Source organism: Chelonoidis abingdonii, chromosome 5 (assembly GCF_003597395.2).
Source record: "Chelonoidis abingdonii isolate Lonesome George chromosome 5, CheloAbing_2.0, whole genome shotgun sequence".
In the NCBI taxonomy this organism is placed as follows: Eukaryota; Metazoa; Chordata; order Testudines; family Testudinidae; genus Chelonoidis; species Chelonoidis abingdonii.
Genome location: NC_133773.1, coordinates 83207729 through 83225776, shown reverse-complemented (window position 1 = coordinate 83225776; position 18048 = coordinate 83207729). Strand labels below are relative to the sequence as shown.

The window sequence follows — 18048 nt, the reverse complement described above, 5'->3', positions numbered from 1 at the left end:
TGAGAAGTTACAGAAAGGTTGCTGAGGCTCATCCATCTCTCTGATCACTACCCCATGCTGCTCATCCATGGACGCAGTAATGATACTGTCAGGTCTGACCCTGAGCAACTCAACAGTGACTACAGGGCTCCAGGAGCAAGGGGAAAGGAGTCAGGGGTGCAGGTCATGTTCTGATCCATCCATCCCAATGAGGGTAAGAGCTCAGGCAGGGAAAATTCCATCCTGGAGATGAATGCATGGCTGTGCAGATGGTGATCAAAGAATTATAATATCATAGTTGGAAGGGACCTCAGAATTTCATCTAGTCCAACCCCCCGCTCAAAGCAGGACCAATCCCCAGACAGATTTTTTCCCCAGATCCCTAAATAGCCCCCTCAAGAACTGAACTCACAATCCTGGGTTTAGCAGGCCAATGCTCAAACCACTGAGCTCTCTCTCTCCTGGTGTCAACAGGAGAGCTGCGGTTTCCTTGATCGTGTCATGTTGTTCCGAGAAGGAAGACTGCTGGGAAGAGAGGGGTCCACCTGACCAAGGAGGAGAAGAGCATCTTTGTGCACCAATGTGCCAATCCACTGGGGAGGGCTTTACACTAGGTTCTAAGGGGGCAGGTGACAAAAGCCCATAGGTAAGCATTAAAAAGGCAACCTTAACAGAGGCTAGATGTTGGCATGGGGGGACATGGAAAATTATAACAGGGTCATGGGAGCAACAACAGGGAAATTAGTGGAGGAATCTGCTCAGCATCATAGATGTCTACAGCAATGCATGGAGTATGGGGAATAAACAGAAAGAACTAGAAGTGCTAGTACATAAAATTAATTATTACTTAACTGGCATTATAGAGACTTGGTGGGATACGTTTCATGACTGGAATATTGGTCAAGAGGGGTATAGTTTGTTCAGGAAGGACAGGAAGAATAAAAAGGGAGGTGGTGTTACATTATACATCAAGAATATATACACTTGTCCTGAGGTCCAGAGGGAGGTGAGAGTCAGACCAGTTGAAAGTCTCTGGCTAAAGATAAAAAGGATAAAAAATAGGGGTGATGTCATGGTAGGAGTCTACTATATACCTCCAAATTAGAAAGAGCAGGTGAATGAGGCATTTCTAAAATAAATAACAGAAATATCCAAGTTTCAGAGTGGTGACCATGTTAGTCTGCATCAACAAAAACAGTGAGGAGTCCTTGTGGTACCTTAGAGACTAACAAATTTATTTGGGCATCAGCTTTCGTGGGCTAGAACCCACTTCATCGGATGCATTTTGGAAATATCCAAAAAGCCAAGTGGTAATGGTGGCCTTTAACTACATAGATATCTGTTGGAAAAGTAATATGGCAAAAATCAAAAGTTCCAGTAAGTTCTTGGAGTGTACTGGGGATAACTTTTTGTTTCAGGAAGTGGAGGAAATAACCAGGCAAACAGCCATTTCAGACTTGATTCTAATGAACAGGGAGGAATTGGTTCCAAATCTGAAGGTAGAAGTCAATTTGGGTGAAAGTGATCATGAAATGATAGATTTCATGATTCTAAGGAAAGGATGGAAGGTGTGAGAGCAGAAGAATACGGAAAATAGGCTTCAAAAAAGCAGACTTTAACAAATTCAGAGACTGGTAGGTAAGGCCCCAGGGAAAGAAAGTCTAAGAGCTAAAAGGATTCAGGAGGGCTACCAGTTCTCAAGGAGACAATATTAAAGGCACAACAGCAAACCATCCTAGTGCAAAGGAAAGATAGAAAGAATAGTAAGAGGCCAATATGGCTCCATCAGGCACTCTTTAATGGCCTGAAAATCAAAAAGGAATCCTAACAAAGTTGAAACACGGATGAATTGCTGAGGAAGAATACAAAAGAGTAGTACAAGCATATAGGGGCAAAATCAGAAAGATTAAGCCACAAAACGAGTTACACCTAGCAAGAGTCATAAAAGGCAATAAGAAGAGGTTCTTTAAATCTTTAGGAGTAAGAGAAAGACAAATAAAAGCACAGGTCCTATACTTAGTGAGGAAGGAGAGATTGATGACATCAAAAGGCTGAGGTGTTTAATGTTTATTTTGCTACAGTCTTCACTAAAAAGGTTAATGGTAATGAAATGCTCAACACAATTAACATTAACAACAAGAGAGATGGACTGCAAGTCAAAATAGGGAAAGAACTGGTTAAACAATATTTAGATAAGTTAGATGTATTCAAGCCAGGAGGGCTAGATGAAATTCATCTTAGGATGTTTAAGGAACTAGCTGAAGCAATCTGGGAACTCTTAGCAAACGTCTTTGAGAACTCATGGAGGATGGGTGAGGACGCAGAGGACTGGAGAAGAGGACCCAGGGAATTAGAGACTAGTCAGTCTAACTTGGATATCTGGAAAGGTACTGGAAAAAATTATTAAACAATGAATTTGTAAGCGTCTAATGGATAATAGGGTTATAAGGAATAGCCAGGATGGGTTTGTCAAGAACAAAGCAAGTGAAACCAACCTAATTTCCTTCTTTGATGGGGTTACTGGCCTAGTGAATAAAGGGGGACATTACATATCTTCATTTCAGGAAGGCTTTTTACACAGTCCTATAAGACACTTTCATAAGTAAACTAAGGAAATGCTGTCTAAATTACTGAGAAGGTAGTTGCACAACTGGCTGAAAGACAATACTCAAAGGGTAGTAATCAGTGGTTTGCTGTCAAACTGGAAGGACACATCTGCTGGGGTCCCGAAAGAGTCAGTCCAGGGTTCAGTACTATTCAATATTTTCATTAATGACTAATGATTTAGGTTAGCTATTAGGAAAAATACTGTAACGATAAGGATTCTGAAGTTCTACAAGGATTCCTCCCTTGGAAGCCTATTGCAGAATCCTCATCATTTTAAGTTTTTAAGAAAATGTTGGACAAACACCTGTTAGGTTTATTTGGTCTTGTCTCAGTACAGAACTTTGGACTTGATGATTTATCAAGGACTCTTCCAGCCCTCCATTTCTATGATTCTATCTTGGTGTATCTTTTGCTTTGTCTTTTCCTCCATTTTTTTCAGTCTCTGTTATTTTTCCACCCTCTCATTTATCTTCCTCTCTCATTCCATTATGTTCCTGCCTTCCTTCTCCCATGTTGCTTAAATCTCTTTATCCTTCCATTTCGTGTGTGCGCGTATATAAACTTACTGTATGAGAACCCACCTGACTTGAACAACACTTTGCACCTTTTGGAAGGTGGTGATTTGGAAGGATCTCAGGAAGATCAAAGACTTCAGAGGCACTATTTAGCTATGCAGTGACCACTGCCTCAGAGATTCATACCAAACTGCATTCACTGTTGGAGGTAATGAATTGATCTTTTCAACCCCACAGAGTATTTATTCTGAGTTAGGAAGTGCTCTGGCTCTGTTCTGAAGCACAGAGAAGCTGTGGTACTGGAATCCATGGAGTTGCCCTGGTGAGTACATGCACAGGCACAATCCTAGCTCTTCTTCCACAGCCACGCAGTGGAACTAATGCAGTTTGGTTGTTTGGGGGCAGGATTGTAGGAGCCTGTACGGATAGCGGTAACGATCAGTACCTCTCACATACTGCAGAGCCAGCTAAGGGCTACCTGCACATGGCCATGTATCAGGGAGCAGAAGTGGAGCCAACTGGGAGAAATAAGAGAAGCAGGTCTGTCAGCTCTGCCACCAAACCAATCTACCAGCCTTTGAAGCGAGTACATTGGAACAGTGAGGGTTACTGCCAAGTCAGGAACCAACAGGCATTAGATGTCTGGAGGAATGGGGAAAGGACATTCTTAGAAGAGGAGCACTCAGCTCTGGAATTTCCTCCCCTGCCCCCCGAGGTTTCAGTCTGTGGATTTGACAGTTTCAGAGGACACTGTAAAGCCTGTTTCTCCAGGCTTTTTTTCTGACAAGTTGACCTAGCAGTGTAAGGGAGGAGGAGGAGGAGGAGATTATTTGTTGTTGTTTGATGCTGATGCTTACTAACAGCGGCATTTTGTGAGGGTCTAAGTGCTTAGATTATTCTGTATGATTTATATTACAGTACAGCCACACACGAGAAAACAGTCCCCATTCTGAAGAGCGTGTAAGCACATTTTATGAACTGAAAGAAGCAAAAATAAATTTAAAGATGGTATAAGAGAAAAATACTTAACTTTTGCCCTAGCCAACGAAAGTATTTTTCTGTTACATATAAAAGAACTACGTGAATGGTATGAACGAGGGACATATGGTGAGGAGGATCAGGGCCAATGAATTTGGATCCTTTATTTCTGGTTGTCTAATTTCAGTACTACACAGAAGAAAACCACACTGATGAAAGGTACATACAGAAAATTACATGGAGGATGTGGAGAAGCAGAACAAAAGAAAAGCCTTTGTATGAAAGAGATATCCTTCCACACCCCACTCTGGGCTTCACGATCACAAGACAGCAGAGATATCCCTGGACAGCTCTACAAAAGCTTTATATTTAAGCGTTTGAAAGGTCAGACATTTTGCTAGCAAAGAGTGTCCCAGGCTGTTCACATTTCATTAACTTGGAATATGCAGTCTTTACAATTGCCTATATTATATATTTTCCACAGAGGTAAAACATGTTTTATTAGCAAACTGCATTAAATTTAGTAGAGAGCTTTAATATCTCATCATTGGTTTGCTTACAGTAAACTGAACAGCATCTTTGCAAACACTCCAGTATTAACTACCATTCAAATGTGTTGTATTAGCAGCTTATATTCGACAAATATTTAAATCTAAGAAAATTACTTTTCTACCACTCACCTCTTGATGAGGAAAGAAATCACCAGGAAGTCTTTCCAGAAATGATGACAGTGAAAAAGCAGATTTCTTTCCTTGCACATCAATAACTTTGAGGTGCTCAGGGGATGGGCTCAAAAAGGCATAAAGTGCTTCGCTCTGACACAGTCTTTCATCAGAAAGCAGCTTCTGTGGAGAAAACAGAATGAAGAATATTCACAACATATCAATTCAGTATGAATTATTTAAGCAATAAAGTGCAATAGACTCTTCAGTACAGCTGGTTAATACACTAATCAGGTGCACAGTGAGACTAACATTAGTGAATAAGGGGAGTGTGCATCACATCTTAGAGACTTGAATTTTAATAACATTTTCTAAATGAATAGCATTTTTTTAAGTGTTAAACTTTTTTTTAAAGGAGATGTCCTTATGCCATGCAAATTAGTTTGTAGAGAATTCATTTTAAAATTTTATTTATTTAAATGTGGAAAATTAAAACAACTACTATAAAAATGGTATTGTGGAGTTCCAAGCTCATAGTCTCACAATCACTCTGAGATCAAACTGACTTACCACTAGAGAGATGGCTTTCCTAAATGCCAGTGCCACAAGCTCAACATGGGATCTAAACTCAAGATGCATACTTTTTGGCTTCTATACCCGCCTCCTTCCAATAAAGACTTAAACACAAGGACTGACTCAGCTCTCACACTGGTAATATACTAATGGTTACAATGGATTTACTCCTGATTTAGGCCAGTATAAGTGAGAGGAGTATTAGGTTCATTGATAACAATGCTGGTAAAATGATGAATAACCCAGAACAGAATCCAGGTCATCTTGGCTCTGCAGTTATTTGGTAGTAAAAAGTAATACATTTTAGACTGTAAAATATGCATATATGACACACACAGAGGAAATACACAGGGAACATATTTGTTGAGCAAGGAGGAACTGTTTTTATATAGTCACTTTTCGTACAATATCCATAGTTCCAGTAAAATTCTGATAATAGCTTTCCCTTCTGTCAAGGCTTTCCATGTGCTTTGATTGTCACAGATTGTTGCCAGTAATTCTTTCCCAACTAGGCACTGCTATAATTGCCCATCCACTAAGCTCTCCCCTGTAGTCATGCCCAAGTGTCATTTTTATTTTTCACTGGAAAATACAGTTTGATTGCCTCAAACTATACTTTCTCTACCTAATTTACTTCATCTGCAAGAAAATCAGCACAGAACTAGCTGTTTTGCCTGGTCTGTGGGTGTGGAAAGAGGGAATCTGGAGCAGAAAGAAAATGCAGATAAACAGGATTGGGTTCTGAGCACCAGAGAAGCAGCACCAAATAAAGGGGGTTCCTCTGACCATGAGCAGCTGGGAGTGAAGGGAATCTAGAACAGCAGGAAACAGAAAGGGACAAGGGGACATAGAAGGGGAAAAAAAGAGAGTCTTAAAGTTTGATGCTTAAAATCCAAAGTGTTTATTTAAGGATAGTATAGTACCCAAGAAATAGATTATTACATATCTAACTGCTAATTGAGTTTCGTATTTCAATACATTTCTGCTACTTCTTTATGATACCTTTGAAAAGCACAGCAATGAAATGGCAAACATTCAGCATTTGAAATCCTATCCCCCATTTAAAAAAAAAGTACATGAAATATTAACGGTGCTCAGCTCCACTTTAGCAACATTCTACTTTTGAAAGAGAACATACATATCATTATTTTACTTCCTGAGGGAAACATACCTTGCTGTTTTACAGCAACTTTTGGTTATATTATAGTACCTGGAATACAAACAAAGGCTGTCTAGGAAAAATATTACTCTAAAATCAAACAATTTACTTTTCATATAAATGAATATGCTCGTTTAATTTTTTGTGACTCAGCAATGGCCTATTAGTCTCTGAACTTCAGAATCTACAAAAGTTGTTCTTAATTGTTAAACAGTCTGCTTTAAACAAACAGCAATGTTAAACCAAGGTGGTCCTGAAAACCCTATTGCCGTATCTGTAAATTGTATAACGTCTCCTGTTTGGTGCTACATGAGGCCAAATACAATTTCACCTTTGGGGGCAAAATACAGCCACTTCAAAGGTTGTCCTATCTAAACCGTACCTTTTATTCATTTATTTAGATTTAAAATAATAATGATGCCTAGCCAAGGCTCTAGGCAATCTAATATAATTAATCATACAATACATACTATCAAATTAAACCTCAGCAGCACTGAAATCGATTCCACAGGAATTTGGCCAGCCAACCACCTGTTTCCTTCATCATCGAGGAAGCACACCTTCAGCCTCCTTCTGAGACCCTATTCAACAGGTGTCTTTTACAGCATACCTGGGAGGTCACCAAATTCAGTCTCCATAAGACCAAATGAGGGAGCAAGTTCCAGAGTCCTGGATCCTCAATAGAGAATGCCCTGCCAGCAACCCCCACCTTTTATAACAAAGAGAACCACCCCAAGGGCCTGCTAACCACAGCTGTGGCAGAAGGACACAGGGAGAAGTGAACCCTAAGCTAGGCCAGTCCCAGGCCATTTAGGGCTTGATAGTCTACAGGTCATGACCAATGCCTGAAGTTCCACCTGGAGACCAACAGGCAGCCAGGCAAATCCCAAAGCACTGGGGTCACGTGTTCTCAGTGAGATGTCCTACTCACGAAGCAAGCACATACATTCTGCACCAGCTTCAGCCTCTGAATGGTTGTAGGTGTAGTCCATGTAGACCATATTACAATAATCTAATCCTGAGGTGACACAAGCATGGACACAAGTGGCAAGGTCCACATTAGAAAAAAGAGGCTGCACCCTCCCAGCCAGATATAAATGGCAAAAAGCTGACTGGGCTACCACTGTACTATGATCTTCAAACAGCACCCTGGCATCTAACATCACCCATAAGATGTGAGCACTGTTAACCAATGTCAGACACACTCCCTCAACCAAAGGGGCTGATATTACCTCTGCCATCTCCTCCAGCTGCTTCCCCCAACCCACCATCATCAGCTCCACTTCAGCTGGGTTCAGCATCAGCCAGCTTGCTCTCAGCCATGCCCTAATCTCAACTAGACACTGGCTGAGGTGCTGAACTACATCAGAAAAGAAAGAGGCAAACAGCTGGATGTCATCAGCACAGTGAAAACACTGAACCCCATGCACCCTTACTAGCTCTCCTAACAGTCCTATACACACATTGAACAGGAGAGGTAACAGAATGACTCCTTGTGGCACTGCACACTTGAGAGCTCTTCAGGAAGGGGAGATTGCCCACAACTACCTGTTGAAATCTCTCTAAGAGAAGAGAACATAATGACTGTCTGAAGTACAAACTTTCAGAAATTCACAGAAGAATGAGTGGTGTGATTCTCCCTGGTCCTCCCAGAGTAGGACGCATAGGTGCTGACTCCGTGGGTGCTCTGTCGCTGGAGCACCCATGGGGAAAAAATGGTGGGTGCTGAGCACGTACTGGAACTTTGGAAAGTTGGTGTCTGTGGCAGGAGAAGCAGTGATTGCAGCACGACCTTCTAAACCAGTGGTCTCCAACCTTTCTACGCCCAAGATCACTTTCTGAATCTAAGGGCAACCCAGGATCTACCCCGTCCCTTCCCCAAGGCCCTGCCCCTTCCCCAATGCCCCAACCCATTCACTTCATTCCCCTCTCACTCCGTCATTCGCTCTGCCCCACCCTCACTCACTTTCACAGGGCTGGAGTAGGAGGCTGTGGTTTGGCAGGGGGTGCAGGCTCTGGACTGGGGCCGAGGGGTTTGCAGTATGGGAGGGGGCTTTGAGCTGAGCCTGGGGTAGGAGGGTGGGGTGCAGGGGGGGTGAGAGGTGCAAGCTCTGGGAGGGAGTTTGGATGCAGAAGGGGACTCCAGGCTGGGGCAGGGGGTTGGGGTGCAGAAGGAGGTATGGGATGCTGGCTCTGGGAGGGGGGTCAGGGCTGGGGCTTAGGGTGCAGAAGGGAGTTTGGGGTGCAGGCTCTGGGAGGGGGCTCAGGGCTGGAATGCAGCCTCCGGCGGGGCAGCACTTACCTCCGGTGGGTGCCATGAGGCTAAGGCAGGCTCCCTGCATACCCCAGCCCCACATTGCTCCCAGAATGGGCCAACATGCCCCCGGGGAGGGGCAGGGTGCACGTGGTTCTACACACTGCCCCTCTCTGCAAGCACCATCCCCGCAGCTCTCCCAGCCAATGGGACTGTGGGGGCAGTGCTTGCAGGCAGGAGGGTGACTCCAGCCCCCAGGACTGCGCTGCCCCTACTGGAAGCAGCGTGGGGCCAGGGTAGGGAGTGTGCCTTAGCGGCAGCCACACTGCACTGCTGGAGATCGTCATCGACTGGGAGATCCTCTAGGATCGACTGGTTGATCGTGATCGACCAGTTGGTGACCACTGTTCTAAACAGTGCTTGAAGAACAGTACTAAAGATACAGAGATAGGATTTTTTTCTGAAGATTGGGAGAAAATGTGTCACACGCTTATGCAGACAAGCTACTGTGGATTTCAGACCCCAGCAGCACAGAACAGGGGAAGCCAGTTTGCTGCTGGACTCTGCAATGAATAGAATGTTTAAGAGCATTCAATCTTTGTTTTCTCACCTGTAAGAAGCTATTTAACTGGTTCTTGGACTTTTCCATGAATTTCTGATCTATAGATTTGAACGGCAGTTTACTGAGAGAAGGCAACTGAACTTTCTTTAATGATGGAAAACACTGAGCAGAGAAAGGACAAAACAGATTATTCCATTACATTTTTAATACACACATGCAGCAAAAAGGTAGAAAGCAGTATGGGTATAAATGGAGATGCAAGGACATCCTCTAATCTTCCTCTCCCTTCCACACTTCTCTGAGTGTCCTCAGGAACTCCTTCCCTTGCCCACCCATAGGTAACATAGGTTAGGAACTCTTCCTTTGGAGCCCCATCACTACCAATCCTATGTCAGCTAAAAGAGTTGCTTCAGAATAACATGAGGCCCATTCTGTCCCAAAGGGCTGTCAAGCCCTCACTTGCCTTGGGAGCCAGAGACCAGGCCTGGAACTCAAAACGAGCTCATATGGCAATACAGAGCAGAAGCCACTAGGACACTGGATCCGCTCAGCAAACACAATTCATTATTAAACAAGAAAAGGCCAAGTACACACTTCTTTGCAATCTGTCAACAAGTGCAAAAATTGGCTGCTAGAAAGAAATATGGGTCCAAAAAGGCAAGACACTGTAAACAGCAGCTGGTCTGAAAACACAGTAATGAGGAATAACCAGATTCTGGAATATTTAGATGTTTTAGGACAACGGTTTTCAACCTTTTTTCATTTGCAGAGCCCTAAAAAATTTCAAATGGAGGTGCAGGCCCCTTTGGAAATTCAATCTGTGATCCACGGACCCCTCCCACAGAAGTCTTAGACTGAAAACTGACTGAACAGAATTCAATTAATGGGCTGGCACGGCATTTGACATAGCATGAGAAATGACACTAAACTGTGGGCTTCTATGGTAATGACAACACTTCCGGATTTTGACCTGTAGTTGTGCGTCTTCACATACTTTTTATTGATCAGAAAAAACCGAACGCTTTTTCTGGGATCTGAAACTTTATTTTCATAGTCAGCTTTCACTGACTCCTTAGACATAGTCTGCAGATCCCCAAAAGGGTCCATGGATCACAGCTTGAAAACCATTGTTTTAAGCAAATGGAAAGTGCAATTTAATGTAACTAGACATATAAAGGAAGGCTGGACAGACAGTGTACAATACAGAGAGAGGGCACGCTATATTCTTGACCAGGAAACAATATGTGATAAGGAGGGGCTGTTATAGAGAAGGAGTAGCAGACAATGAATTAGAAGAAGCAGGACAACAGATAAAAAAGAGAGAGGAAGAAAAGGAGAAGACGCGGAGACAGAAAACCCATCTTGCCACGAACAGTGTCCATTAGTCATAAAGCATTAGACACAAAGGCCAGCTGAGACAGTGGGAAGCAGCAGGTGTGTCATGGAAGTCCAATTAAATTGACAAGGAGATAAAAGGTTGAAAGGAAGACTGTAATTAAAGCAAAAAAGGGTGACAAAGGTGAAAGTGATGGGATTCAAATTTTCCATCAAATTAAGCCTCTTCCTGTTTTCTTTCCACCCTTCATTTCAGATTAAATAAACTGCAGCAGAGTGATTCCCTCCACAAGTTTACTACTGGAGCACACAGAGGGAACCCTAGAAAGGCTCCAGGCCCCTTCCACTAAGATTTCTTCCCCCACCCCCTCAAATCCCCCTGCCAAATTGGCAGCCTGTATGCACTCTTGCCTACTCCCTTCATTTCTGAAAATGATCAGTCTCCTATTGTCCCTTTTAAGCAGCTATCTCCACCAAGTCTTTGTCCTGTTGCTTCAGTAAATTAGCCATCAAGAGGTAGTTGTGAACCAAGAAGCTAATAACCTCAACTTTGGAGCCCAACACCAGAGGTTTATAAACCCATTTCCATCCAACTTTGATACAGTTTTTGCTTACAACAGAATCGGTTTGTTTTACTTTCTAAACAAAGGTTTCATATTTAAGCTATTTTCTATATTTTTCACATAGATTAGAGGTGGCTATGGTAACTTTTATGTATTTTTTTTCCTGAATGTGTGTCCAGTATTTTAAAAGATGAAAAACCCCACTCACACAAAAAAGTATTCCTACCTCACTGAGTTTTCGGTGTAGATTCTGAAACTCACTGAGCTTTCTGGGAACTCTCCAGTTCTTAGTTTCAGCTCCACCAACTTCTTGTAAACTCACCATGACAAAGTAGCAGGGAACTTGTTCCCCATTTTCTTCTACAACCTTGGGGTGTGGAGGGAATGTATATTACTGAGATAGTAAATAGATAGTAAAATGTTATAAAAATTAACTTTCATACAGATTCATGATCCTCGCCACAGTTTCATTCTCTCTGCTGTAGCATAAATGCCTCATACCAAGCTTTGGCTTACTGGAGTAAATCTGACCAGGATACTGTGGGTCCTGCAATTTCTCCCCAGTTAATACATTCACCTTCACCGATTGCCTTGCAACACCTCCTACAACAATAGAATCCATTTTAAATCTCTTCTTGGGACACAGTCATTCGGCTTTTACAATTTTCTGAGGTTTTTTTCATGTTAGATTGGTCTCCTTTCTTTCTCTGGTTACAGGCATGCGTCCTCCCATATTTTACTGTACAGGTTTTAACTTTTGCTCTACCTTCTTTCCTAAGCACCTTATTGCTGCTCCATGGGTCACTCCTGTCACTCTAAGGTTGTTAAAAAACCTTTCTGTGCAGAGAAGGAAGGGAGGAACTGGGGGACCTGCTCTCACATTGTTTCGATAATCAGAGTCTCTGCATTCGGGCTCAATTTCATTTTAAAAAACAGTGACCTCTCCTATTGCTTACCAGTACTTTATATTCTTAGAATTTTCTTGATTAGTTTCACATTCTTTATGGTCTCTCTTTTCAACCTTGTCTTCTCTCAAGATATAGACATTCATAGACATAAGCCATAGCAATCCTTAAGATGAGGACTGTGCTAGCTGGGGTTATTGGGTTGCCATTTCTGTTCTCCATTCATTATTTGCATTTGAAAGTACTTTTCACACATGCATAGCTGCCTCCCATCCTTTACAACTATCAACAAATGAAAACTTACAAGAGCTATGTGAAGTATTTGTTACCAGATGGGGGAAACTGAGGCAAAGTGAGGTTTAAAGCCTCTCTCAAGTATACAGAAGTGGTCTGTGGCAATGCCAAGGATCAAACTCATTCTCTCACATGGATTTATGAGGGCTGGGAGATCAGAGATGGAGGGACTCATGGTAAGTGATCATTATTAGTGAATTCCCTGCATTACACATTTTTCAAAAGACTAATCACTTGCAGAGATGTAGGCACATCTGAATAAAATTACCAGCAGGTGGTGATCCATGAGGAAATTATCTCTACCTCTTACTTTAATTATTCCTTCTTGGTGACCTTTTAGAATATATTCAAAGCAGGGGAAAAATTTTAAAGCTAGGTCTTCTAAAATTGGCCTTCATTCTATTTTCAAGTTATTATTCACATGGTTCTGCATAGGGAGAATAACTATTAAATGGAGACCTAAGTTTAAAGTTCACTCCAGTCACCCATATGAAATATTTGATAGCTTCAGCAAAGGGAAATTATGATCATTTGAAGTACTTGTACATTTGCTATTTTGGACTAGCATGTTACCTAGCAACTAGGCAGCACAATATTTCACTGGACTCTCTATATATCTAAGAATTTACATCAATCCCCAACTGAAACGGAAGCACAAATGAATAGAGGTGAGCTATGACTAGAATACCAGACTTCTTATTTTAAATGCAAATTTACTTTCACCTGTAGTGTTCTCACTTTTATGGTTTCCTTTGTTAATTTGTTTTTTATATTTAAAAAACCCATCAGAAATAATGAATCCTAAAACAAGCTAGAAAAACATAATGAAATGAAATTCCGCATGCTTTCATGGTTTTTGCTATAAAATTTTGAATCTTTGTCCTAAAATTGGGGCCTGGAAGCTTGAAGGCTGTGTTCAGACACCACAGTGATGGGCACAGTATTGAGAATTCACTGAGAATGGAAGGGTACTCAGAATTAGGTTTAAGGATGAACTCCACAGCTCCTTTCACCACATACTCTACTCACACTTTCATCAACCCAGAGTCATTGGCTTAAATAAGAGTTTTTCACATTACACATAGTTACCTATGGAGAAGAAGACTGACTCAGCACTCCGTACCTAAGAGATTTAGATGGTTTCAGACTCTTAATTCTTCTGTTATATGACAGCCGCAGGACAATGCAAACAATCATTATTGCAGAGTGTATGGTCTATCATTGAGCACCTAGTCCAGAAAGTGCAAGAATTTCTCTCTTCTACACATGTCTCCGGGCATGAGTGCTCCCAGCCTCTTTCTTACAAAAGAGGGTATGTCTCAGCTGCAGTGGGTGCTTCAATTTCAGGGACCACATTAGTAAACATTACAGAAGGGTTCAGAGGAGAGTAATGAAAATGAGGAAACAGTTTAGAAAACTGGTATTTTCAAATCTACTGCAGAGAGGACCTAAAAGAGGCTTAATATCTACAAACATATAAAGAAGTGTTATAAAGTCAACAGGAACCAATTACTGCACAAAGTAAGTTATGGCTCTAAATTGCAGTAAGGAAAATTTAAATTAAGTATCAGGGAAAACTTTAGAACTAATAAGAGTTACATAATGGAATAAGCAGACAATAAAAGGCTGTTGAATCCCCGTAATTAGAGATATTAAGAGCTAGACATCCATCAGGGATGATTTAGAAATAATACAATTAGCTTTGCCACTATGCTGAAGGACGAAATTGCATGACTCACTAAAAGTTCCTTCTAACCCAAGCAATTCTCTGTAAAAACCCATCTGAGCGGCAGGATACTGAACAGTGAGCTAATGACTAGAGCTGAGAGAAAGTTTGAAAAAATTCAGAAGAAAATCTGGTTTCAACTAAAACGGAATTACTTCCGTTGGTCTCGCCAAAAAAAGAAGCGTTATGGATACGAGACATTCTGTTTCATTTGAAATTAATTTTGTTTTTTTATTTCAAGGAACACTCAAATCTGCATCAGGACGTAAGCCACATCTGCAAACATCTCATGAACAACTGGACACGTGGAGTCACAAATGCCTACAGTGGAGCACCCACAGAGACACTACGCTACTCAAAGAATCACACTTTCCTCTAAGGTTCACCCAGTGACAAAGTACTTCAGAAATTCCTGTTTAGTGTTTCACCTTGTAACTTTCCTACTCCTCATCCAGTATCTCTAACAGTCCCTTAAAACTTAATTGGTATAAAAGATCATAATATGAAATATAGCAAGTGCAAATATTGGGTCTTCTATGTGCAGGAATGTAGGCCTAGTGTGATATAAGTAATTAAACATGGGAAAGGCCTCATTTCTTGGAAGACAGAAGTAGGGAGGTACATTGATTAGCATACTGAAAACAGAGTATGTGTGCTAGGATAAGTAAACGGATCAGTAGGCTGGAAAAAGAACGTCTGTACTAGCCAAGATAAGGGGGAAACACACAAGGAGCCATTTACAATTGACAAGATTATCCTGGAACCTAAGATGAGCTAAAGAGTAAGTTGTACATGGATGGTGAATGGACAGAGCATGCTGTATAGGGATTGGTTCCTATAAAGTGACCAAGTCAATCCCAAAACGTGTGATGCAATATATAGTAAATGTAATGTAATGTGAAAATATGTCTGAAGGAAAAGGTTTGCTGTGTAACTTTGGATGTGTGATACACCCCCTAAACCCATGCCCTACTGTTGAGCCTGATCAACTCAATGTAGCTTTGCTGTATGCCAAATAAAGAAAACTGCGTGACAAGACTGGACTCCAAGTGAGTTTTTGGGGGAGCTGAGTGGAAAAGGTCTCCAGGGAACCCCAACACCATGCATGCCAATAACAGCACTGTATCTCAGTCAATCAGCATCATAACATTACTAGGCACAGATCTTAATGTGCTCATTGTTGATGCACAACCGTGTTCCTTAGACATCATACCGCTTTATCCTATGCCTGAACCTAGTGATATATTTGCAGATGTTCCTATAGCGCCTGAATAACAGAGCTGAATGATGAGACGTGTTTGTGAACAGCGGGGGAGGGGGAGGAGTGAGCTTGATGAGGTTATTTTAAATAAACGCTAACAAAATGAATGTCAGCATTTCTTTTTCTTTATACACTGAGAATTTGAACTGAACCAGAGGATACAAACACAGCAAAAACATACCTCGCCTGTATTTATGAAGGCTTTCCACATGCCAAGATTTTCACACCACCAATCTGTTCTTGCAATGTGCAACCGAAGGTCATTGTGTTCTCTCTCTATCAGAGAAATTTCATCCTTCAGTTTGGAAACAATCTGGCAAGGAAAATATAGGAATTACAAAGGGCAGGAAACTGCCTATGATAACATAGCCACTGCTTTCTTTGGTTATAACATTCAAGAGATGGAAACGGTGCAGGGGAGAGGAGAGAAAAAGGACTAATACCGTGAGACAACTCATTACAAAAAATCCCAAATCTGTACAATCTACGCAGTCTAATATAGATTGGTAGAATACACTGTATCAATTAAAAGTCAACTTGCAGTGCTAAAAGAAAAACCTGAAATAGGCACAGAAAAACATGCTGAATATCACCATTCACCAGGCTATAGGGGGCAATCAGTACAGAAATATTTTTAAAGGAACACTTTCAAGTTAAAGATAATATAAACATTGTAGGTACTCTCTGTTGACGAGTTTCTCTCTTTAGGAAATACTTAACATGACGGAACATCCAGTGAATAATTTTCATTCCTTGTGTCTTAATTATGTAACTTAGCATTCCGAGGAGTTACAATTTAATAGGCCCCAAAAAAATCCAAATAGCATTAATTATATTGGAAAATATACATTTAAAAGACTTTCTTGCTTGGACATAACTCTCAAAGGGATCATCTTCTAATAGAAAGAAATCTGTATCTTACAAATGACAAAATGATTTGCAAATTACTGTTACAGAAGATTATTGTAAGAAAATTCGGGAATATATGTAAAAATGTGTGATTAGAAACAGTTAAGAAAACAAGTTGATATTTTCACATCTATGAAATAGCATACAAACTCAGCTTAATTTAAAGTTCTCCTTGACCAACTTGTACCAGGGAAGAAGTAACTTGGTGGTCACATTTATACATCTACAACAATTCTGACTCCATATATTAAATATTTGGTTTCTTGTAAGGTGAAGGATCAATTAAAATTATAGGTATACAACTCCCTCTTCAAACAGCTATCATCCTTCTTGGGACAGCATCTATATTTTCCAGGACTACCTGCATATAGATCTCTTTGCAATGACTTTATTCTGGCAACTAAGAATGTAACAGTGATCATGGAAAAACTCAGACAACAACAAAGGATGAATAGATCCACAGAAATTGGTATGGTGCGACTACAGGTAAACAGTTGTTAACCTTACATAACAAAATACCAAGACCCTATACCACTATTGATTCAATTTTACTAAATACATTTCAAAATGTGAATGATGCAGAAAGGCATAATGAATCTCTCTCCATATTTTTCATTGCCATTAGAAAAAAAAAGTGTGTGCATGCATGTGTAAATAAATCACAGTCTCAGGTTAAAGCTGAGATACCAAGTAACGATTCATACATGAATATAATATGTCATAATGGTTTGGTTATACAGATAGCACTGATATCAGAAGCATAACCTTAAACTGTAATGCTACTTAAGTCAACAACAAGTTAAAATAGGAATAAAATTGTATATAACTATTCTCTCAAACAGCATTACAATTTTGAGTATTTTGTAGCTAACCATGTGAGTGCATGTGTTCCTATGTTTATATACACACATTTTTATTATGATTTACAATTGTGTTTTTCTTATACTTAGGGTTATATAGTAAAGAGTGTTAGGGAAACAAATCTGTTGTTGCACTCAAATGCTATACCACTGTAAAGTGTGTAATATTTTGCATGAAAATTTATCATTCTATATTCTTGATGACACTTAAGCAAATAAACAGAAAATGTTTCTGTATTTCTAAATTAACTAGATTTCCTTACCTGCATCACGAATATCTTCTCATATTATTAAAATGGAAAGAATTGTTAAAAGCAAATTTACCTTTAAATCACTTATACTATTTGTTCACATTTTGCATTCTTCAGTCTAGTGAACGAAAATAGGACAGGTGAGTTTTACTTTCTGATTCTCAAACTAGCCCTAAACTGCAATGTTTGGGAGGCAAACAACCTGGAAGAATAATTCCAAACACAAACAAGTGTCAAGTGGAATTTTTGAGTCGGTATTTAACTCAAAAGAAACATTTTTGTGATATTTTGTTCTGTAAAACTATGTTTGTATAAATATGAAGCCTAATTCATGTTGAGAGCATCTTTAACTAGAAGTCCTTTTTTCTTCTCTCTGAAATCCTCCTTGCTCACCGAAGAGACCATGGAGGATTTAAAGGACCATTTTAAGTTTAGTTTAGTTTAAATTTTAGCTGAATGCCCTGCTACAAACCACTGGCCATCACATACAGCCCCCAGCTAAAACCCCTCCAACGCATCATCAGGGATCTACAACCCATCCTGGACAATGATCTCACACTTTCACAGGCCTTGGGTGGCAGGCCAATCCTTGCCCACAGACAACCTGCCAACCTGAAATGTATTCTCACCAGCAACTGCACACCGCACCATAGTA

At 40.6% G+C, this 18048-nt stretch overlaps 1 protein-coding gene across 4 annotated transcripts in view; it reads right to left on the bottom strand.

The window, feature by feature from the left end:
* Nucleotides 1-18048, bottom strand: part of SNX25 (sorting nexin 25) — a 167972-nt gene that overhangs the window by 24627 nt on the left and 125297 nt on the right. For all 4 annotated transcript variants that reach the window (XM_032800344.2, XM_075066406.1, XM_032800343.2 and 1 more), the window contains exons 11-14: nucleotides 15555-15686; nucleotides 11414-11554; nucleotides 9338-9451; nucleotides 4760-4924 (exon numbers count right to left, since the gene is read on the bottom strand). In XM_032800344.2, coding sequence (XP_032656235.1) covers nucleotides 4760-4924; nucleotides 9338-9451; nucleotides 11414-11554; nucleotides 15555-15686 — 552 coding nt within the window. The remainder of the gene's footprint in view (nucleotides 1-4759; nucleotides 4925-9337; nucleotides 9452-11413; nucleotides 11555-15554; nucleotides 15687-18048) is intronic.